This window comes from Nyctereutes procyonoides, unplaced genomic scaffold (genome assembly GCF_905146905.1).
Source record: "Nyctereutes procyonoides isolate TBG_1078 unplaced genomic scaffold, NYPRO_anot_genome, whole genome shotgun sequence".
Classification (NCBI taxonomy): Eukaryota; Metazoa; Chordata; class Mammalia; order Carnivora; family Canidae; genus Nyctereutes; species Nyctereutes procyonoides.
This window is the reverse complement of record NW_026575052.1, coordinates 25,811,739-25,834,229: the sequence shown is the minus strand read 5'-3', so window position 1 is coordinate 25,834,229 and position 22,491 is coordinate 25,811,739. Positions and strand designations below refer to the sequence as shown.

At 47.5% G+C, this 22,491-nt stretch overlaps 2 protein-coding genes across 2 annotated transcripts in view; one reads left to right on the top strand and one right to left on the bottom strand.

Annotated features, from left to right (window-relative positions):
• Positions 1 to 17,974, top strand: part of AMFR (autocrine motility factor receptor) — a 44,286-nt gene extending 26,312 nt beyond the window's left edge. Inside the window, exons 9-14 of the mRNA XM_055331962.1 lie at positions 3,813 to 4,003; positions 5,997 to 6,100; positions 10,995 to 11,129; positions 12,828 to 12,911; positions 15,569 to 15,753; positions 16,400 to 17,974. Coding sequence (XP_055187937.1) covers positions 3,813 to 4,003; positions 5,997 to 6,100; positions 10,995 to 11,129; positions 12,828 to 12,911; positions 15,569 to 15,753; positions 16,400 to 16,553 — 853 coding nt within the window. The 3' untranslated portion in view covers positions 16,554 to 17,974. The remainder of the gene's footprint in view (positions 1 to 3,812; positions 4,004 to 5,996; positions 6,101 to 10,994; positions 11,130 to 12,827; positions 12,912 to 15,568; positions 15,754 to 16,399) is intronic.
• Positions 17,975 to 20,261: 2,287 nt separating this feature from the next.
• Positions 20,262 to 22,491, bottom strand: part of GNAO1 (G protein subunit alpha o1) — a 175,086-nt gene continuing 172,856 nt past the window's right edge. The window contains exon 9 of the mRNA XM_055332230.1: positions 20,262 to 21,566. The gene's annotated coding sequence lies outside the window, so the exon portion shown is untranslated. The remainder of the gene's footprint in view (positions 21,567 to 22,491) is intronic.

Below are 22,491 nucleotides of genomic sequence, written 5' to 3'. Positions count from 1 at the left end.
AGGAAGCCCAATGTGGGACTCGATTCCGGGTCCCCAGGATCATGCCCTGGACTGAAGGCAGCCCTAAATTGCTGAACCACCCGGGCTGCCCATGATTTTAGTTTTCATATCTATTTTTTTCTTAGTCTAGCTAAAAACTGACTTTTTTTTTTTTTTTAAGAACTGGCTTTTGGTTTCATTGATTACTTGGTTACTCTGTTGTTTTTGTCTTCTCTGTTTCAGTTACCTCTGTTCTGATCTTTTTTTTTTAATTTATATATGTAAATGAGTACATGCCCATCAAAGCCAGAGCATACAACTCTTTTTTTTTTTTTTTTTTTTAGATTTTATTTATTCATTCATGGAGACACACACAGAGAGAGAGAGGCAGAGACACAGGCAGAGGGAGAAGCAGGCTCCATACAGGGAGCCCAAGTGGGACTCCATCCCGGGTCTCCAGGATCAGGCCCTGGGCTGAAGGCGGTGCTAAACCACTGAGCCACCTGGTCTTTATCTTTATTATTTCCTTCCTTCTGGCTTTGGGTTTTGTTGTTCTTTTTCTAGGCTGTTGATTTGAAATTTATTTTTTAAAGATTTTATTTATTTATGGAGAGAGAGAGGCAGAGACATAGGTAGAGGTTTTGGGTTTTGTTGTTCTTTTTCTAGGCTGTTGATTTGAAATTTATTTTTTAAAGATGTTATTTATTTATGGAGAGAGAGAGGCAGAGACATAGGTAGAGGGAGAAGCAGACTTCCGGTGGGGAGCCCGATTCCAGGCTCCATCCCAGGACCCTGGGATCACAACCTGAGCTGAAGGCAGATGCTCAACCACTGAGCCACCCGGATGTCCCTGAAATTTTTTTCTTTTCATTCATTAGTAGTTACAAAATTTGCCTCTGAACATTGCTTTTGCTACACTCATAAATTTTGCTATGTTGTGATTTTGTTTTCATTTGTCTCAGAGTATTTCCTAATTGCTCAAGTGCTTAATTTTTAAAATACTCACCTGCCTTGGGTTGAGTGAGCAAACATTAATAGGACCTCTTGGTTTGCCTTACATTGTAGCTTTGGTTAATAGGATGGGAATAAGATTGTGGGATAATAGTTGTTTTGTGCTGGTCTCAACTTATCGATAATCAGTTTTAGGGCTGCACTGGCTCCTGTGGTTCTTATTATGACTGCAAGACACCCTTAGCAGTGACCATCAGGAAACTTTGGGGACAAAGGGTTTATACTCAAAGGTCTTGGAAAGCACATGGCACACCTGGAGCCACAGTGAGGTTGTGGATGGGATGAAAGCATGGGCCTAGGGTTCTCCTTTTATTAGGGTGGAGGGTAGAAACCCAGGGTGTCCTGGATTCACTCTTCATTGGTCATTTTAAAACATAAAAATAGATGGGCACCTGGGTGGCTCAGTCAGTTAAGTGTCTAAGTCTTGATTTTGGCTCAGGTTGTGATCTCAGGATTGTGGGATCAAGCCCTCTGTTGGGGCTCCACCCTCAGCAGAGAGTCTGCTTCTCTCCCTCTCCTTCTGCCACTCCCTCTGCTCACACACTCCCTCTAAAATAAATAAATCTTAAAAAAAAATGCTTAAAACACAAGAATAGGAGTTTAAAGCACAGGAAGAGAAAATATAACCTACTTTACTTGGTCAGCTAACCAAAATCAACCAAGAACTCTAAAATAAATTGGGGGTGTTGCTGGCTTTCTACTTAGTCATGCAGCTGGCACTGTGTTTATTTGAGATAGTCTTCTTGGAGGTGAGTACCTCAACAATCAAAGCCTAAAACAAGCACTTGCACTACAAAAAGAAAAGATGACTGTCAGGGCTTATACTACAATAATCAAGGGCAAATGCATTTTAATTTGTGATAAAACTAAATGTGTAAATTCCAGCAGATTGTATAGCTAGGTAATTTGTTTTGATAGATGTCTTTGTAAGATTACAGAGTCCGATGAATATTTCATTACATTGAAGTATCATACTTAAAAGAGAGAGAAATACTCTTTGACTAGAGTATTAGATAGTTATAGAGAAAAATACCTGTCTTCTCTGAAATTTGGTTTCTTTAGCTGGGGAACTCTAACATTTTATTTTTAAGGCACCTGTATCTGGTTGTCCTCACCTTGGGATTTTCAGGCTATTATATATGTGGGAGGTTTTTGCAGATTATGAAATAAAATTAGGGATGCTTATGAAAAGTATGTCACAGTGTAGCATTATTACAGTGTGCCCAGGATCTTAACATACTTTTGTAGTCCCACACTAGGCTAATTTTACTGGTGGTATGATTTAAGGGTGTTATGGAAGCAGACTTTAATTAATTAATTATTACTTATGAGGAAGGGAAGCAAACTTTTAAAAGATATAATCATTTATTTGACTGATATGAATGATCACAAACAAGTACTTTATATATATAGGTGATGTATATTTCAAATATGATAGAATTAGCTATACACACTCATTATTTTGTCACATTATTATCATAAACTCTTCTGGCTCAAAGATAGTAAGAAGTAGCTCCGTCGTGGTGTTGGGGACAGTTTGGGTTTTTTTATGTTGTTGTTGTTTTATTTAAACTCAATTTGCCAACATAGAATATAACACCCAGTGCTCATCCTATCAAGTGACCTCCTTAGTGCCCATCACCGAGTTACCCCCTTACCCCCACCCACCTCCCCTTCCGCAACCCTTTGTTTGTTTCCCAGAGTTAGGAGTCTCTCATGGTTTGTCTTCCTCTCTAATCTTTCCCTACTCAGTTTCCTCCTTTCCCTTATAATCTGCCAGGGACAATTTTGACATGTAAGTACTGATACGTTGCCCAGAGGTTCTGGGGATCATCACATTGGGGTGAAGATCTCCTTTGTAACATTATATGTGCCCATGTCCTCAGATACTAAAAGTGACACAGAGGAAGTGAGCTCTTTTTTTATTCAGTCCCTCCTTGTACTCTTAAAGGAAAGATAACATGTTATGGGATGGGAAGGCTCCTTGAGATCTTAGAAGAAAAGTAATATATTATAATATAGGAAGGAACTTCAGAGATCATTTCATCCAACCTTCCTGGTTTTGTTAGTTCACGTCCCGTTGATGGACAGCGTAAGTAGTTACTGTGTCTGACATAATTAGGCCATTGTCATTTCCTGAGAGAGAGGGCAAAAGAGGCTTCCAGCCTGGTTGGGAAAGCAGAGTACAAATAGTAGAGGGTTGGAGAAGCTAAGGTGGTGGGCATAAGGAAGCAGTTGTAAGTAAGCGATGTAAAGATGGGAGTGAGGACATGAGGAGTTGTGATGCTTGAGAAGGTGGTATCATCGTGTACCAGTGCTCTCAACAAATAAGGGGTGTGATGGAAGGAGAGAGGAGCTTCAGTTAGAGTGAGATCTTTGACATCAAGAGTTTGAAGAGAAAGCCAACATTATGACCATGTTAGTGGGTAACCAAAGTAGAGTGAGAGAACAGATTGCTGGAGTAGAAGAATCAAATTCACGAGAGGCCAGGGTGTTGGGTGATTCAGCCACATGAATTGTGAAGTAGTCAAATGGAGTTGGAAAGGAAGATGGTGGGTCATGTGATGGAGTCTTACTGCAGAAGGGTCATGACCAGGAAGGAGCTCACTAGGTGACCACGTATGTTGACAAATTAACATTCACAGCAGAACACATTAGAAGTGTATCAGTGAAAAAGGAATGTCAGCAAATGTTTCTCAATATTTAAATCTCACTATTGGCAAATAAAAGCTAAAATTGCAACACATTTGCTATATTCAGAGTGCTTCTGGTGAATTCTCACAAAATATGCTAAGGATATCTTATTTTGGACTTTTTGGTAGCTCCTGCCTTCGTTCCTGGCTAGAACAAGACACCTCCTGCCCAACATGCAGAATGTCTCTTAATATTGCTGACAATAACCGGGTCCGGGAGGACCAGCAAGGAGACAACTTGGATGAGAATTTGGTGCCTGTAGCAGCCACTGAAGGCCGACCTCGCCTAAACCAACACAATCATTTCTTCCACTTTGATGGTTAGTTTCAAGTTTTAAAGCCGTACCCGAGGGGCTTTCTCCCCTGATAGGATGCTGTTTTAATTATAAATTGCCCTTTGTAGGCCAGGTATAAATTGGTGTAGGCCAGTTTAATAGAAATATTTTAATCTTAATTGAAAGTGTTCAGCAGGTATGGGTAGCCCCAGGGAGTTATTCTGTGCCAGGTATTTGCTGGATTCTCTGTGAATATGGGGGTGGGGGCAGGGAGGAGGAGGAGGTCTGTATATTGACTCAATCATACCTCTGAGGAGCACACTTAATCATTTTAATAGTTAACCGTTGCTAATAATTTATTGCATCAGTGTAGTGCATAAGCATGTAATGCAGTATCAGGGAGCAGCCTTTCTAATGAGTACCAGAAGCAGAATCTGAGCTGGAGCCTTTTCCTTGTCCATAAAATATGAATGTTTTACCTCTCACCAGTGTTGAAAGGGGTTGTAGTAAAAACTGCACTTAAAATTCTAAAGCCATGGACCTAATGTTAGGAGCTGATTGACTATCTTTCCTTAATTCACATTGTAATAAGCTGTTGTAGATTCTCATCAACTTTGATACCACTAAATTCTTTGAGTTCCTATTTGTTAGTGTAAAAACAGGTATCCCTGGAATTTTGTTAGGGGGTGTGCTATTCAAATCTGGGGTTTGAGTTTCCAAGGGTAAAGTATGGTGGGAGTCGTGGCATGTTGGTGAGACCCCTACAAGGAGAATCAAGGGTAGTAGGACCCAGTCTCTGAGACCAGGGGATGGGGCTGCTGGAGGGCTTAGAGGCAGCCACTTTGTGGACTGTCAGCTCAGGTCTCTATCAGGTATGACTTTGAAACATACTGGCAGATCTCACACATGGGGCCCAGCTGTGTAATCTGTTACTTTACGAATTATTACTAAAACTTGAACTAGAAAAGTCAACTGTTTCTCCCTGGTAAGTACATGAAATAAGTATCTCATTTTTTAATGGGCACATTTTGTTGAGCAAGACCTTGAGACAGCCATTTAGCTTGTCTTTATATTCCATGCCTCAGTACCTCTTTGCAAAGGAGAGAAAAATAACCCCTAAATATGTGGCTTGCTAATAAGTTGTTTCACATCCAATACTTGGTAGTATTTTGTTGTTGTTGTTTTAAAGATTTTATTTTTTATTTGAGAGGGAGGGGGCAGGGAGGGGGAGAGAATCCTAAGTAGACACCCTGCTGAGCACAGAGCCGATGCAGGGCTCCATCTCATGACCTTAAGATCATGACCTGAGCTGAAACCAAGAGTCAGATGCCCAACTACTGAGCCACCCAGGAGCCTCTGGTGTTTTATCTTACGATCCCCTTTTTTTAGGGAAATGAGAGAAGCAGCAGACTTCATGGCACCTTTAGTCCACAAGCCTGTGTCGTGGGACTATTTGAAAAGAATTTCGAATCAAATGAGAAAATCAGGGTCTTCAAATCAGATGATTAAATAGAAAATACTTCTTGAACATAATTGGGAAAGGGATGTGGCCACATGAGTAATTATTGTGTAGTGTGAAAGAGGAGCACAAATGCCTCTGTTGCAGCAGCTATAGAACCTTCCAAACATTCTTTATCTGCCAGACTGAGAGTGGACTGATGGGTGGATCCAGGGCCACAAAACACCAGGAGAGCCTGGTGGTGAAGTGTTCTGGAACCTTACTGTCTGGCTTCAGATCCTGACCACCATACCTGTATGACCTCTGGCAAGTTATCTAACATCTGAGTGCCATGGGAACAAAACAGCAAGGGAACTGAGCCATCTCTGAGAAGAATAAAATGGGGTTAAAAACAGATGGTACCATGTGAGTTTCTAGACATGATTAAGTGAACTAATCTATGTGAAAGCCTTGGTACAAAAGGCCTGGCCTACGGTAAGCCCTCAGTGGAACCAGCTGGTGCCCCAGAGTGGCTGACTGTAGGGTAGACAACACAGGAAAAGGGATCTCTAATCTGTGCTGGGTTCTTGTTTGTTTCAGGGTCCCGGATTGCCAGTTGGTTGCCGAGTTTTTCAGTAGAAGTGATGCACACCACCAACATTCTAGGCATTACGCAGGCCAGCAACTCCCAGCTGAATGCAATGGTAAGGACCACCAACTGCTTCAAGATGGCTAAGAGAGGAGGACGCTGTGCAGCACGTATGCTCCACTCTGGCAGAAGAGTGGGATTTTCAGGGGCGTTTTCTATATTCCCTGGGACCGCTTAAATTCCTGTGTTATAAAATTTGAAACTGCTCTGGAAGCCAGCTTTTTTTGCTTTAGTTGTGTGGCAGATAATTTATCCTTTTCTGAGCACTGCTGTGTTCACTCTGTTGGGATCTAGGCCTATCTTGGGACTCTACTTGATTTTAGCCAAAAGTATTTGGAGGCTTAGTGACTAGAGAGCATGATGGGCCTTTTATTAAAAGTTGTATTAGGCCTACCCAATGTGTTTTCCTGACATCTGTCCCCATTCCTCCCCCAAATAAGGAAGCACGCACACATCTGTGGGAGTACACCTGTATACCTTGAGATATGGAGGCATGTGTGCTTTTGGCGCAAGGATATTCTTCAAATAGTGTTTGTATTCTTTTAAAGCTTTGTCATCTGGTGTGTATTTTTGTTCTATAGAGTTAGAGGCTTCGTGTCATTATCATTGCAGTTTAGTGTTCACTATGATAGTAAATGCAGGAGTCTTAAAATGCAGGACCTTAGTCCTGCTTAGATAGCCTCTGGCTGACCTGGGTAAGCCTGGTTAGTACTTCAGAGCATCGCTGCTTCATTTGTTCATTCATTCCTTTATCTTAACATATTTATCGAACAAACCTGTCCTGAAAACCCATTTCTGCGACAGGCACTGTGCAGTGTAAACAGTCGCATGGCACCTGCTATATAAACTAGGTGAATGTGGGCCCTACTCCCAGGAGGCATGGATTCTGGCTGGGAGACTGATCATAAGCACAAATAAGTGAGCTCATTGCTGATGCAGTGAGTGCTCTGAAGGGAATAAGGCTGGCGATGTGGCAGTGGTGGGGGTGGTAAGGGCTATTTGAGGGGAGGCATCCAAGGAGTTCTCTCTTAGGGGGTGATACTTCAGCTGAGACATGAAGGCCGAGAAGGAGGCAATTGGGGGAAACAGAGGCAGTGGAAATTGTAGGTGCAGAGGCCATGAGGCAAGAAGGTGCTGGAAGCAGAGAGGTTACTGTGGTTGGACCTAGCAAGTCAGGGACCAAAATTGTGATGTAAACTGAGCTTGCAGGGCTAGGTCATGCAGAGGTATTAGTAGGCCACAGTCCAGTGTAGATTTTATTATTTATTTGAGAGAGAGAGCACGACCAGAGAGGAGGGGCAGAGGGAGAGGGAGAAGCAGGCTCTCTGCTGACGAGTCTGACATGGGGCTCCATCCCGGGACCCCAAGATCATGACCTGAGCTGAAGGCAGACGTTACACTGACTGAGCCACCCAGATGCCCCTCCAGTTTAGATTTTATTGTAGAAGTATTGGAAGGTTGTTCAAGGTCTTTTTCCTCCCCCAAGGGATGGACAGGACATTTAACAGAATGATTTGCTTCTGGGAGACTGGATAGTGGAGGAGCAGAGGTGGAGGCAGTGAGCCCAGTTAGGAGGCTGCAGTAGTGCGGGTGAGAACCATGGTGGGGGGACCAGGATATTGGTAGTGAAAGTGAGAGGAAGGGGCAGCTTGAAAGCACTTGCTGAGCAATGAGCTGGCAGGACTGGACGACACTTTGCTTTTGGTGGAAGGATGATGGGTGAGGGAGGCAGAGAACGGAAGCTGACGTGGTAGGTTGCAGTGAAGCCACCCAGCAAATTTGGGGGCAAGACGGGGTAGAAGCAGGACTGCAGACTGGGCGTCAGTGAGCCCTCCAAGTGGGCTTGCCACGTCAACATCTGCACCTCGCTGAGCAGATCTAGCTGGAGACACGGACCCTTGGGAATTCTGGGTCTGTAGGTGCTACTGGAGGCGGGGACCCAGTCTCTTTCCAGGAGAAGATGTAGCTCACCAGGAGAGGACTCAGAATTCTTAGAAAGTAAGGTCGGAGGAGGACACGTTGGATTCAGCAGAAAGGAGGTGGTTGGTTAGCTGCAGAGGAACAAGTGGTTTCTGTGGCCTGTGGGATTGGCTACTCGCAGTAGATTGGAAATGAGTGGGAGCTGGAGAAACAGACTGTGTTGTAAAGGGGGTGGAAGGATAGAGGTGGTAGCTCCAGAGGGTTATGGTATCAGGGGAGTTTTGGTTTTTAAGATTTTTTTTAACAGTCCATTTATACACAAGTTTCAGAAGCTGTGGAGAAGGATCCAGTGAAGTCATGCCCCCACCCTCTCCTCCATACACCCAGGCCCCTAGGGTTGTCATTTTGGCTGGCTTATGTCCCTTACCATGGTTCCTCTGTGTCGTAGCAGAGGTCAGAATTTCCTTCCTTTTCACCAAGATTCCATTGTCCATGTAGATCACATTTTGCTTATCCATCCTCCACTGATGGACCCCTGGGTTGCTTCTGCCTTTTGGCTCTTGTGAATAATGCTGTGATAGGCATGGGAGTATGAATGTCTCTGAGACTCTGCTTTCATTTCTTTGGAGTACGCCTGGGACTTTTTAAAAGATAGATTCAAAAGCATGTTTAGGGTGCGAATGGGAGTGATCACTTTGAGAGGGATCTCAGAGGTGGAGCACAAAGAGGAAAGTAAAAATTGAAGAGCAAAGTCCTTGAGCCTGGATGGTGGGGTCAGGAGCTGGATTGGGAGAGATGTTTGCCTTGTTTAGCAGGAGGAATGGAGGTAGCTCCAGCAGGTCACTGAGATGTGGTATGAATAGAAGGCCTGGCTCATCATAACCAAGAGGTGGGAACCACCTGAATGTCCATCAGAGGTGAATGGATTCTGAAATTGTGAAATACTAGTCTTTAGAAAAGAAGGAAATCTTACCATGTGCTGTAACATGGATGAACCTAGAGGACATTATTCTAACGAAATAAGACAGTCGCAAGAAGACAAACACTGCATGATTCCACTTAAATGAGGTGCCTAAGTCAGTCACTCTTAGAATGGTGATTGCCAGTGGCTTAGGGAGAGGGCCCTGGGGAGGTGCTGTTCAGTGTTTCAGTTTTGCAAGATGGGAAATTTCTAGAGATTTGTTGCACAGTAATATGCCTATGGTGCGCACTACTGTACACTTAGAATTGGTTAAAAAAAATCATAACGGGGTCAGAATTTCCTTCCTTTGATTAAAAAAAAAAGGAAGGCCTGGTTCCTGCTGGCTCTTGCTTCCTGGAGGAAGTGCTCAGCCACTCAGCAGAGTATGTGAGTGACTCTAATGGGCATAGATGGTCTGCAGTGTGGCAGCCTAATGTGGCCACCCGCCGGCTCCTGGCAGGCTCTGCGTGTGTACTGCAGGGTCTGGCAGCTGTGGAAGCTCTGCACGTAGATTACCTCGCCTGTTCCCTAAAAAAATCAGAATCCTGGGCACGTACCCTCTAGGAATAAGTGGATGTGTTTAGAATTCTCAGGCTCTGGCTCTGCTTCTTCCAGCTCCATGACGGGTTGGAAAAGCCTATTTTTAGCACAACAAATGTACTGGACCCATACATTTTTTATAAAGATCCAATATTGAATTCACTGGATTTTCTGGAGGAAAGCTTTGGTCTAGTCAAATGAATCTTGAGCATGTTTTTATTTGGGAAATGAGGGGGAAGCTGTTTAAGAGTAGAGAAGAGTGTTATCTGATTGTTGAGATTTTTGTGGACTCCGTTCCACTTAACTTTGATACTTGCCCTGGAGAAAAAAATAATGGGCTCTCATTCATATAAACCATGAGGGGTCCTAGGCGTGTGGGGGCCGTGGGTCCTGCTGCTGGACTCTGCTTGTCTTTCCCTCCGACCCCAGTGAGACGCTAAGCAAAGCTTTGTGCCTGTTTCACCCTGATCTCTGCTCTCAAGGCTCTGACGTCGGATGCCTCCCCCTCCTCCCATAGCTGTGACGCTGTGCTCCTGAGCAGCTGGCACCCCAGTAGCCAACTTCCTTGTGCTTCTAAAGCAATCACCTTTTTCCTGCTCTTTTCTTCTTTTGACCCCTGGGGCTTTTCCATGAATATAAGCATTGTAAAACGAATATACATACATGAAAAAACCTGAGCCTCTTTAATAAAAGTGTGGGTGGTGGTGTGCTGAGCCTACACACCGGCTGCCGCTCACAGCTCTACTGGACTCTTAGACGTTTCTAGAGTGCAGTTTGAAACCTACAGCTCTAGTGTTTACGTTCTTTTTAATCTTTTTTTTTTTCCTGATTGTGGTGTAATTTACATATGGTAGATTCACCCTTCATTGTATCCAACTGTGCATTTTGTCAAACTAATACAATTGTGTGGCAATCACCATACTTAAGATCTGGAAGAGTTCCATCTCCCCTCCCCCAAATGACACCATATCCCTTTGTAATCACTTCCTCCCCAGCCCCAGCCTCTGGCAGCTACCTACCACCAATCTTCTGTCCCTTTAATTTCGCCTATTCTAGAATGTTGTATAAATGGAATTCTATAGTACATAGCCTTTTGAGCCAGGCTCTTTAACTTAACCTAATGCATTTGAAATTCGTCCATGTGGGTTTGTATCAGAAGTTTGTTCCTTTTTGACGATTCTTTAAGAATGCTTTTTGTTTCGTTTTGTTTTGACCTGAGTTACACTGAGCTTTAAAATGAGCACTTTTTAAAACTGGAATGTTCTAGTCGAGCCTGTTTTGGGATCCAGCTGTATTTCCATGCCCTTTTTTATTTTGAAATTGATGATATCCCAAGTTACCTGTTTGGCATCCTGGAGAAACTCCAGAAGGAGTGAGGTTTGATGGGGATCACAGACTAGAGGGGCCCCTTGCCTGTGTTCTCAAGGCTGGTGTCAGGCTCAGCATCCATCCAGAGCTTGCCATACACGATGGCGCTGAGCAGAAATGTGGAGAATGAACGTTGCCACCGCCTCCTGTATTCCTACAGGCTCATCAGATTCAAGAGATGTTTCCCCAGGTTCCCTACCATCTCGTGCTGCAGGACCTCCAGCTGACACGCTCCGTAGAAATAACAACAGACAATATTTTAGAAGGACGGATTCAAGTACCTTTTCCCACACAGGTAAGTTGGGGTTTGATGTGTGAAAAATGGATTCTGTCTTCACAAAGATTGAATCCTGTTGATAGATTAACTTCTTACTTCCTTAATTGAATATCATTCATGATTTGATGAAGGGTTTCTATGAATTTGCTAACTTTCTGAATTTTATCTGAGGACCGACCCATCCAAGGGGTTTAGATTAAGATAAAGATAAATGTACTGGCGACACTGTTCTGTACAGATAGGCAGGCAGACCTGCCTGCCCAGCCAGTCCGGGAGGTCCTAGCATTGGTGCTTCTTGGACAAGGATTGGCAACCTTCCCTAAAGGGCAGATAGAAATATTTTAGGCTTTGTGAGCCGCGCAGCCTCTGTTGTAATGTCTCAGCTCTGCCACGGTAACGCCGAAGCAGCCGTGGACAATATGTGAGTGGATGTGCCTGCCTGTGTTCTAGGGAACATTTACTTACAAAATAGGCAGAAGGTGAATTTGGCCTGCAGGCTATTTGCTGACCCCCAGCTCTCAGGAGGTAATGCCCTCTGTCCCTGGTTGGTTTTTCACATTGGTACAGTTTTCCATTAGGTGTGTAGTAGCTATGTGATGCTTGTACTCCTGTTTTAAAAAAGGTCAGATTTCCTGGCCCATGATATAACCTCTTTGAGTACAAGAAGTAGTAACATTTTATTTTAAATTTTAGTATGGAAGGGTAGTTGACAAACAATGTTATATTCGTTTTAGATATATGACATAGTGAGTTTGACCCAAGTAGTAACATTTTGAAGTAAGCTTTCTGGCAGGCCCAAGGGATCATCTGTACATGACCAGGGAGTCATTTAACGAGAAATTATTCAACTTCATGTATGAGGATGTGTGGAAATCTGTTATAAAATCCTAAAACTTGAGACTCTTTCAAGAGAGCCTGGAGTTTGGAGTCAAATGGGCTGATGTAGGACATAGCTTATCTATCCTTCCCCATTTGACCTGGTTGTTGACTTTGGATTATCCAGCAGCAGACCCTAGGACAAGGTCAAGTGCCATTGGGTCGTTTGGGAAGGTTCCAGGACACACAGCAGCAGGCGGGGCTGGGAGATAGGGGAGGCAAGGTGGCCAGTAAGGGCTTGTGAGAACAGCTTACTGTCATGGAGGACAAGAGCTTGATCCCATTGGGGACCTCTGGAGGGGCGGTGAGTGGGGGTGTTTAGATACCACTTCCCATCAGCTGTTGGCTGAGGGCCGCTTGAGGAGGTGGCATGCATAGTGACCTCGTGGAGCCAGAGTGAGTTTTCAGGAGCGGCACAGAAATTGGCCAGCTGGCGGGACCTTTCGGGGACATGGGCAGGGCTCCAGAGCCTCCGTGGCATTGGCCAAGGTCTCAGACTGGCTAAAAGAAGAGCAACAGAACCCACTTCACAGGGTGTTAAGCTAAATGAGGCAGACATGTTGGGTTTCCGCAAATGCTCAGTCAGCATTACCTGCTGTTGATTTGTTTGTGTCGTGCGGTCGCTGTTACTGAGGAGAACCTCAACCCAAGCTCAGGCCTCAGGCTCCCCTCTCCTCACTTTGATCTTAGTAGCAGCTTCATTTCTTTGCTGCCACACACTTTGTCAAAACCCAGGCAGCACTGGGGACCAGAGCTCCCTCTCTACCCCGCGTTTTCCCCAGCTCCGTTCCTTAAACCCTGAGCAGCTCCATACTGTTTGTGGTGCTGTTTCCCTTGCAGCGCTCAGATGGCATCAGGCCTGCATTGAACAGTCCTGTGGAAAGGCCAAATGGAGACCAGGAGGAGGGAGAAGCTTCTGTGCAGGTAAGATCAGCCCCTGAGGGGAGAGGGTTTGGGGCCGGGGGCAGTTGTGTGCGGCCTGCAGTGGTCTCCAGTCCTGCCTGTGATATTCCTGAGGCCTAGGGCAGGGGTGTCAGAGAAGGCCCTGGGCCACATTGTCCCAGTATTTTGGGTTAACAAGCCAAGATGTGCCCACGACATGGCCTGCCTTTCCACCCAGGGCCATGGAGGAGAATGGAGTCATGCTGTCCCTGGGCCAGCTTGGCTACCTTCAGTTTGAGCACTAGGATGGGCAGAGGGAAGTGGGGTCCAGGCTGGACCCAAGGTGATTGGACATCTGTACCCAGACGGGGACTGACTGGGGCTTGGCTCTCTTGAGCTGAAACCATCAAGGTCATCTTCCCCACACTTCACTTGTCAGAACTTGGCATTTCCAGGTGCTTCCATGCACTTCATGCAAACGAGATCCTCAGACTGGTGTGGAGGTGGGGAGGGGTGTGGTTATGCTGGGAGCCGGCTCTGAGGAGATGCACACCTGGGTGACTCATCCACCCCTTCCACAAGCAGCTCCTCTGTCCTGGTTTCCAGGGCAGAGGTTCCTGTCCCCGTCCTGGGGGTTCCGGTTCATACCCCTTCTCCGTAACTCCCATTTGCTAATCAGTTATCACACTTTCTAGAAACTTTCTTAAGATACTGGCAAAACCCCCAAACAACCCTGTCTTTGTGTTTCTGTGTTTGTGAGGTGGGGCTTCCCACACACGGGGCTGGGGTCCAGCACTGGTGCTGCCTTGTCCACCAGTGTCTCTCAGGCTCTTCTTGGAGCAACTGCTCTAATGGTTCAGTGACATGGAAGCTGCTTTCGCCTTGCATGTTTTTCCCTGCAAATAGGAAACCGTAAAAACTAAAACTTTTTCAAATCCGTTGCTGAGATAAATTTTTCATACCCAAATCCATATTTGGATTGGGCAGCATTGGTAAAATGGTGCCTGGCTTTTGAAGAAGGGATTCAGTTTTGCATTCCCGCGTCTTGGATAGCTGGCCCAGTCTAGGTTTGAGTGCTGGGCTGGTTAGGGGTTCCTGGGGATGGAGCACGTTCACTTTCTGTCCCCATTCACCAACTCTGGTTTTATAGTTAATGTGAAGATTTCTGAATTTTTTCTGGCACAGTGAAGGGAAAGTACTTACTTCACAAGGAGTGTGCTATCTAGCGTTTTCAGCCATTGTCAAGAAGTAAGAAGTCCTTGGGTCACAGTCTATTAGCAAAGACCTCAGTGTAGCTCAAGCATGGCATTAACTGGATGCAGAGTCGTCGTCTCCCCGTCCATGTCCCTGCCCCCCCGCCTGCGCTCAGGCTGGCTTAGAAGCCCGCAGGCCTGGGGCTGGGTGTCTGATCCCTTCCTTCATCTCCTCCTCCACTCACCAGCTGCTCTACCTCCTCCAGAGTCAGGCTTGGGAGAAGGGTGGGTTCACTCAGGCCAAGTGACCCCAGCATGTGTGTGTGGGCATCACAGTTATCCTATAGACCAACCCCCCCCCCCCCCGCCACCGCATCTAGCACCAGAAACCCCAACTTCGGCTGGCTCTTTATGTTATGACCACCCCTACCTTCATGGAGGCTGCATCACCTTACAGGCAGTCCTTTGGGCAGAGTCTGTTTCAACAACCTCAGGCTAGTTCCTTCCTGCTGGACCCACAGCTGTCCCTCAGGACACACAGGAGGGCCTTACTGTCACACGTTGAACTTGCTCCCCTCACAGCCTTTTTTTTTTTATCTACCACCAGCAGATAGTACCCCTTTGTCTTGAGATTCCTTGGGTGTGTCAGTAACCACCAGTTCCCAGGGCCCCCAAACTACAGAGAATATTATATTAGTCTGGAATGTGGCTCTCTTAAAGTCCCCTTACTTGCTAGGCTGAAGGCAGGGAAGGGTGGTGATGGTGGGTGACAGTTAAGTGCCACACATAGGAAATCTTACAAATGGGCCAATCTCTCAGCCTCTTCCACCTCAACTCCTATTACCTAGAGGCAGGTGCTGGGCTGACCCTGGCCAGCCTGGGCCCATCTGGTAGCAGGAACATAGATGGTCAGGCACCCCCCTAAGTGTGTGGGGCGCCTGGGCATTGTTTTAGTGTTCAGAGCTTCAGCCAAACAGAGAGTCCCATTTTAATATCTGTCACACAAGGAATCATGTGATTTATATTTGTTTAAAAAGATCCTTAGAATTTATCCCTTTTAATCTGTCTACCTCTGTTTTAAGAGTCAAGTAAAGATGTAAAATTTTTGCAGTAAATGTGGTAAGACTTGTTTAAGTTTTAGAGCAATTAGTAGAGTTGAACAAAACTTCCCTGAATACAAGCTTGGAGTTAACTTTATTATTTTCTGAGAGTACAGCGTCAGGGTGCCTGTGTCTCTCACACTGGTAATCATGTATAATAAACCTTGCTGATATCGAATGTCTGGCTCAAGTCAGGGGCTGTTCTTAGTGGTGCATAAGCCCGACGCAACAGCCTGCCCTCCAGGAGTCCACATCAGCCATTATATGTGTGCTGGTGGTTCCCCACCTGGCAGCCTGCCTCCCCTGGGTCTTGAAGCACATCATTTGGAGCACTTGGGTTGGGTGGGGGATCTGCTTGGGAGGGTGGCCTGTGGTCACAGCAGTCCCTTGCTTCCTGTGTGCCCAGACTGAGCGTGTGCCACTAGACCTCAGTCCTCGGCTGGAGGAGACCTTGGATTTCAGTGAGGTGGAGGTGGAGCCCAGTGAGGGGGAAGACTTTGAGGCCCGGGGGAGCCGCTTCTCCAAGTCTGCAGACGAGAGGCAGCGCATGCTGGTCCAGCGTAAGGATGACCTCCTGCAGCAAGCTCGCAAGTAAGTTGATCCTCTGGCTCTTGGTCCTATAAATCTTGAGTCACAACTCAGTGGCCCAAAGGCCCTTGTCACATCAGGCCCACATGGTGCCTTTTTGAACAGATGGCCAACATTGGATAACCATTATAATCATTCAGATTCCCAATCTCTGGTGGAAAACCAAAGGGTTCGCACCTAACTGGTAACCTCCAGCAGGCTGGTGCTGCTGGTGGTCTCCTGTGGTCGTCCACACTGTACCCGTGGGCCAGTGTGACCTAGGCCCATTGTGGTAAGGAGTCTGATTCTCTGGCCTCCCAGAGGGAGCACTGTAATTGTGTTCATGTGACAGACTCAGGGCCCCAAACCCCGGCCTGGCCACCGTGCCTGTAGCGGAGCTCGGGGTGTTCCTGCGGGTGGCCCGTCGAGAAGGAGGTGTGAAGAGCCCCCAGGCGGGCCTTGTCCCCAGTGCCCAGAGCTTCTGCTCCTCTGTCCTGGGACAGGTGTTTTCTTCACAGCCCACTGCTGAATGACCGCCTCACGGAGGCTCCTGGGAAATGGGGAATCACAGATGAAGACGCAGCCTCGGTCTTTCTGCAGGTCGTGTTCCAGAGCTTCCCTCATCCGTCGTCCCTCGTCCCTCACACGAGTCCTTTGGGCTTTTTTGTAGGCGTTTCCTGAACCGAAGTTCTGAAGTTGAGTCCGCCTCCGCCTCTGAGAGCTGCCTCACGTCAGAAGGCACGAACTCCGACCCTGTGACCCTGCGTCGGAGGATGCTGGCTGCGGCGGCCGAACGGAGGCTCCAGAAGCAGCAGATCTCCTAGCGCTCGCTCGCCGCCGGCCCCAGCAGCACGGCCGCAGAGGCCCGGGCCCCCCGCCATGTGCCAAGGGGCTCGGCCGCGCTGCGCTGTACAAAGCATGTGGTCTTACTAGTGTTTGGACAGCTGACAAACTTAATCCTTTTTTGTAATACTTTCTATGTGACATTTCCCTTCCCTTTAGAAACACTGCACATTTGAACTCAAGGCATGATCTCTGGTGTTGGCTGGACTTCTTGGGGGTGGGGGTGACCGAGTGGAACAGGGCAACCAGAGACCCCGCGGCCGGCGGCTCCCAGGCTGCTGCTGCTCGGAGAGGGCACGCAGACGCTGCCGTCCTGGGCTCCAGATCTGGCCGGCGGGGGGGCTCCGCTGAAGCACCATGGGGAGCGTGCGGCCCGGGCCTGACTCCACCACCGTGTACAGCCCTTCTTGGGTGGGTGGCATTGAGAATGCTATGGAGGCCAGGCCCCTGAGCACCCCAAGCCCCCTGAGCCTCCAGGCCGTAAGGGCATCTTGGAAAAGTCACTCTTGGTTTGATAGGTGGAGCAGAGGAGGGGGATGGCCAGGGCCGGAGAGTGGGAGGAGGTGACCGGCTGTGTCCCCGGACATCCAGAACTGCCCACTGAGCCCCTTTCCGTTCATGCCGGTGCTCCTACAGCTCACGAGTGCCCCCCCGCCCCCCGTCCCCATGCATCCGTCCCCACTCCGGGTTTCAGGGTCCTCCACCCACCCCAGCCATGGGGGCTGAGTAGCAAGCTTTGGTTTCCAGTTTCAATTCCTTCGTCAAGTAAATTAGGCAATGCCGAGGCCTGTGGGTCTGGTCCTTAGAGAAAATGAGGACCTTAGGAAGCAGGCCAGTCACTGTTAGAGGGCTTTCTTGGAGAAATAAAAATCTCTTTTGTATCTTTCTTCCCTGGAGCTCTTCATTTTCATCCCTTTGCTCTTGTTGGTTTAATTAAACATAGAAAGGTAAGATGTTGAATCCACCTGCCTCGGGGCAGACCCAGGTCTTGAACCTGTTCTTCAAATTCTTCACATCTTTAACTTCCAGGACTTGAAACACGCAATCACAGGCTACATAGTTTGGTTTTATGTCCTGTTGGATTTTTTTTTTTTAATGTTTTAAAGCATAGTTTTATGGTAGTCCTTTTGGGAAGAATCCAGTATTATCTAAAATTATTGGCAAAGTTAAATGTATTTTACATAACTGAAAGTTTTTGGAATGTTGACAAGTAATTGAAAAGAGTGATAAGTAAATGTTTAGGCCAAGATAATTTATTTGAATAAATCTTTCAAAAGCCTTACCTCGAAATGCTGTTAGTAGATTTCTGTGATTTTTTTAAAAATTGGTTTTGTTTTGCTGAGAGCATAGCTACCTGTTTTTATTGTAAAACAATAATAATAATAATAAAAGGCAAACTCTTCTAGTGTGTGTTGTGTGTGGCTGGAAGTAAGGTAGTTTTTTTCAGAGGGGCCAAATTAGTTAGGTCCCACTTTGATTTTATGTGAACCGTTTTCTGTTGGAAACCGTTGGAGGGTTTTTTTCCCCATCCTTCCCCCCTGCATGTTGTACACTTTAAAGGTGACCCTAATTCCATGTGTTCTTAGGTTTCAAATGAGTGAAAAGAGGGAACGGCCTGGAGAGAACTTTAGAGGGTCCGGAGACCTTGGAATACAGCCGTAAGACCGCGATCAAAGCGGAGACCTGCCTCCCATAGCTGAGAATGACCCAAGGAGAGAAGTCCCCATCCTTTGATTCTGCACCTGGATGGTATAGGATCCTGGGCACTACACTGTCTCTTGGCTTGTGTCCCTTCTTGGGGGCATCTGGGACAGATGCTAAGGGTGGTGGCAGAAGGCCAGGCCAGGGTCTTCTGTTGGGTGGGGTCCCCATCCCATGGTATCTTCTGGGCCGAGGGCACCCGTCCTGTGCTTAGCCATCTGGGCCCAGAGCTGAGGCCAGGCTGCTAGTTCGCGTTTGTTAGCCAAGAATGGAGTAGGAGGTGCTGTGGTGAGCGGCGGTGGAGGTGCCCTCGTCCTTTCTGGGCTCTAGGCAGTGGTCTATGCTGTTCCCTCCGTTTTCTTATGGGCCCTGTTTTGTTGCTGTGTTAGGTTCTCGTCAGTCCCACTGCCCCTTCCAAATTTTGAGGATTTTATGAACCACAGGATGGTGGCCCTTTTGGATGTCTCACTTGTGCTGCTGGTAGAAATCTAGGTGTCCAGGTGGCCACGTGGACCCAGTTTCCCACCGGAGCTGTGTTGACAACGTGCTGTCTTCCGCCAACAGATGTGGTCCTCGGGGTGCAAAGCCAGCCGAGCGCTCTGCTGAGCGGGACACCGCAGGCACGGCAAGCCACGGCCTCCCGGACCTGCTGGTCGAGGAGTGCCCTCCGCCCACCTGCTCTGAAGGCCCTGTGTCACCTAGAAGCCTCCAGCTCCTCTCCCCCTTACTCCTGTTAGGTTAGAAGTGGTTCCAGCCCGACTGCTCTTTAGGGTCACTCGAGGAGCTTCTAGAAACTGATGCAGAGGTTCTGCCCTCATGCTCCTTGTTCTAATTGATTTGCCTTTCCGTGTACTCTATACCCCTTAACTGCTTCCTGACTTCCATTTTAAGGAAGATAAGGCCAAGAGACCTGTTTTACCCACCAAACTCCTTCGAAAGTTAGGAAAGAATACTGCTAGAATAGAACTCGTTTTCAGGGAACTTCGAGCAGACAAGGTCACAGCATCCTTTGATGTGTCTGCATCCTGGTTTGCTCCCCAGGCCAGTGTCCTGTCCAGTTGTGGCCATGAGCGCAGCCTCGCCACCACTGGAGATGATGTGGGCCTCCCCCTGCACACAGGCTGGGGTGAGGGTTGCTGGTGGGAAGGGCACGAGAGGCCGCGGAAGGCCAAGGGTGCCCGGCCAGTTCCTTACAACGGAGTTAGCCTCTTGTTATTCCTAGCTCCGTGCCATGCTGTGCACCTCTACTGCCAGCCCCTCTAGATTGAGGCCCCTGGGATTGCTAGCGGGGGGCTCCCCGGGCTAGTAACTGCTGCTTGCTGGCATGTGGAGAGGAGGCCCTCCCCTCTCCCCAGCCGGCTGTAGCACTGGCTGCTTGGCTAAGAAGTGATCTGTGGACTGGACACAAGGACTTTGCTGGGCTGGGTCCCCTCCGGGTCCCAGTCCCAAGCGACTTGCTGATTATTCCAACACCAACCTGGCAAGCTAGTGGAGAGGAGGTAAGACCTGGAGCCTGTAGGAGGGGAGAACCCAGTTGCTCGTGCCGGGCTGCGCCGATCCGTTCTCCTGATTGTCCTGCGGTGGGCTTCCCGGCGCCCCCGGTGCAGCAGGAGAGACTTTTAAAGGTGTCCAGGTGGATGGATGTGACCCCTTGGTGTGGAAGGCCCAGGCAATTTGGCCTTGTTCTTAGGACCACCCATCCTTTGGTTTTGTGGGACCACTGACTGGCAGGAAGAAATAGGACCAGGTCTTAGCACAAAATTTGGGGTTACCTGCTTTGCCCACCCCCCACCCTGCCCATCTGCAGGTGGGGAAGGGCCCATACCTGGGCCTTCCTTGCTCCCAGGTGGCTGAGCCCAGCTGGCTCCCCTCGGGGGGGTGGAGGTCCTTATCTGGCCCCTACCCACCAGCCTCCCCTGGCCTATGGCCCAGTCAGATGCCTCCTTCCCTCCTGTCAGAATGAAGGCCGAGGGTGAGAGACTCAGGAATACAGACAAACATTCTCTTTATTGAGCTACACATGAATTTTCCATTAGTCAGAGAAGTAGACTGGCAGTGTGTAAGATATCACAGAAACCTCACCGATTGGGAATAGAAAGGCTTAGAAAGACCCTTGGGCTTTTTTTTTTTCTTTTTTCCATTTTTCAAGTTTTTTTTTTCTGTATTTTTAATTTTTTTGTATGTTTTGTCTTTTCGCCTCCTCTTTATCTGAAATGGCCGTGACTGGTCTTCTTCAGCAAATAGTAAGTCTTAAAAGTGACACCGTGGAGAGGTTTGGGGTTTGGATACTAGTCAAAGTAGAAATGACATAGGACTGATCATGAAAACTGGCTTTCATGTAAACACTACATTCCATTTGTTTTTAAAATTTCTTTTGTTTTTTTTTCCATGTTGTGGTATTTAAAAATTTTTTGTTGTTGTTGTTCTTTTTATCTGCAGCACAAACATCCCCACATGAGAAGGAGCAAACACAGGTCACTGAAACAAAGGAAAAGGTGGAGAGGGGCACACACACACAAAGGGAGCATCCATCTGAGAGTCTGAGAAGCGAAAATGTCAAAAGGAAAAAAATCCACAACCCCGTTTCCCAAAGACAATGAAAGCTGATCTGGTATGTGATACATAGTGCTTACTGGGACAAAAATAAAAACAAAAACTAAAAAAATCATAAAGGGAATCTATAGGAAGGAGTTTGGCAGGAAAATCTTCTATAGGGCTCGATTTATATGTTTGATCGGTAGTCTTTCTGGCAGCCACTGGCCAGTGAGAGCTGTGCTTTTCTATGCGAACCTGGAGGGAGCCTGGGGTGGGCTGGGGCGTGTGGGCGTGGGCTGGGGCGCTCTGGGCAGTGCAGCCTGAGCCCACTCCCCAGGACCCAAGCCCCCAGGAGGGGCGGGCAGACAGGTGGCACCTCTGCAGGTGCGCGGGGGCGGGGGGGCCTCTACACTGGGGATGGTTGGGAGTGCAGGTGCAGATGTGTATGCTGCTTTATTTCCAAAAAAAAAAAAAAAAAAGACAAATATGGATGAAATGGTGTTTTCCTTTTTCCTCTTTTTTTTTTTTTTTAAGCTACAAAGCACGAGAAATGTTCTTTTTTTTCCTTTCAAATTCTAAATGTAAAGACTCAACTAAAACCAGATTCTACAGCATTCTACAGAAATACACAGCCGTCAGTCACTCTGGGGTCGTAGGTTGGACAGGGGCTTGACACAGAAAGGCTGTGTGTCTTACAAAGGCCAAAAGGTCATGCTACCAGGAGGTGAACGCCAACAGCAAAGAGTCCGGGAAGCGGTCTGTAGAGAGAGAGATAAGGGGTCCAGTCTGACCATTTTCTTTGATTTTAAAATCCAACCAACCAACCAAAAAAAAAAAAAAAAACCAAAACGAAACAACCCTACAGCGTTTTCCATAATATGGGGGTAGGGCGAGGTGGGGCGGCATCAGGAGGATCAGGACGTCCAGGGTCCTCACCTCCCCCCTGCTCCCTCCAGGCCCTTCTCTTCTCCAGGGGCCTGGCTTCGGCTCTGCAGGTGAAGGGCAGCCCTGGTCTCAATGTCCCCGCCCCTCAGCTGCTTCTAGAAAGCAGGCCAAGTCTCCCATTCCTCCGACTCTTGCCTTTGAATAAAGAAAACTCAGGAGACAGTGGATTGGTCGGAGCAACGATTCTTCTAAATTCTTGACATGAACAGCCACCGCCGCCACCCACAGGAGAAGCAGCCTTAGTTTTCCTCTCGTTGGGAGGAGAGGGTAGGGAGGTGTTTAGGGTGTTGGCCATTTTTTGAAGGGCTTTGGAATTTGTGGGAGAGCAGGACAGAACTGAGAACACGGCTTCAGAGGGGCCGGACTACTGCCGGGTCTCCCTTTGCCCTCTGCTCATAGCAGTGGGTCACGGAGTAAGATCACGTGGCTGTTCTTAGAAGGATGGCCTCCCAAATCAGACCCCCATCACGGCGTGTGTGTGAGTGCGTGTGCACGCCGACACGTGCATGCTCATGTGCTGTTCCCGAAAATCCCTGATGATCTATGGGATGGTGGTCAGTTCTGTCCGAAGCTCTTTCTAATTACAAACTAAAAAGAATTTTTTAATATATATTTGTATATATATAATAGGTCTTGTTATACCTTTTTAAAGTTTATTTACCAACTTGCATTTGTTAGTGGTGTGTGTGTGTGTGTGTGTGTGTGTGTGTGTGTGTGTGCACGCGCAAGCTTTTCTGT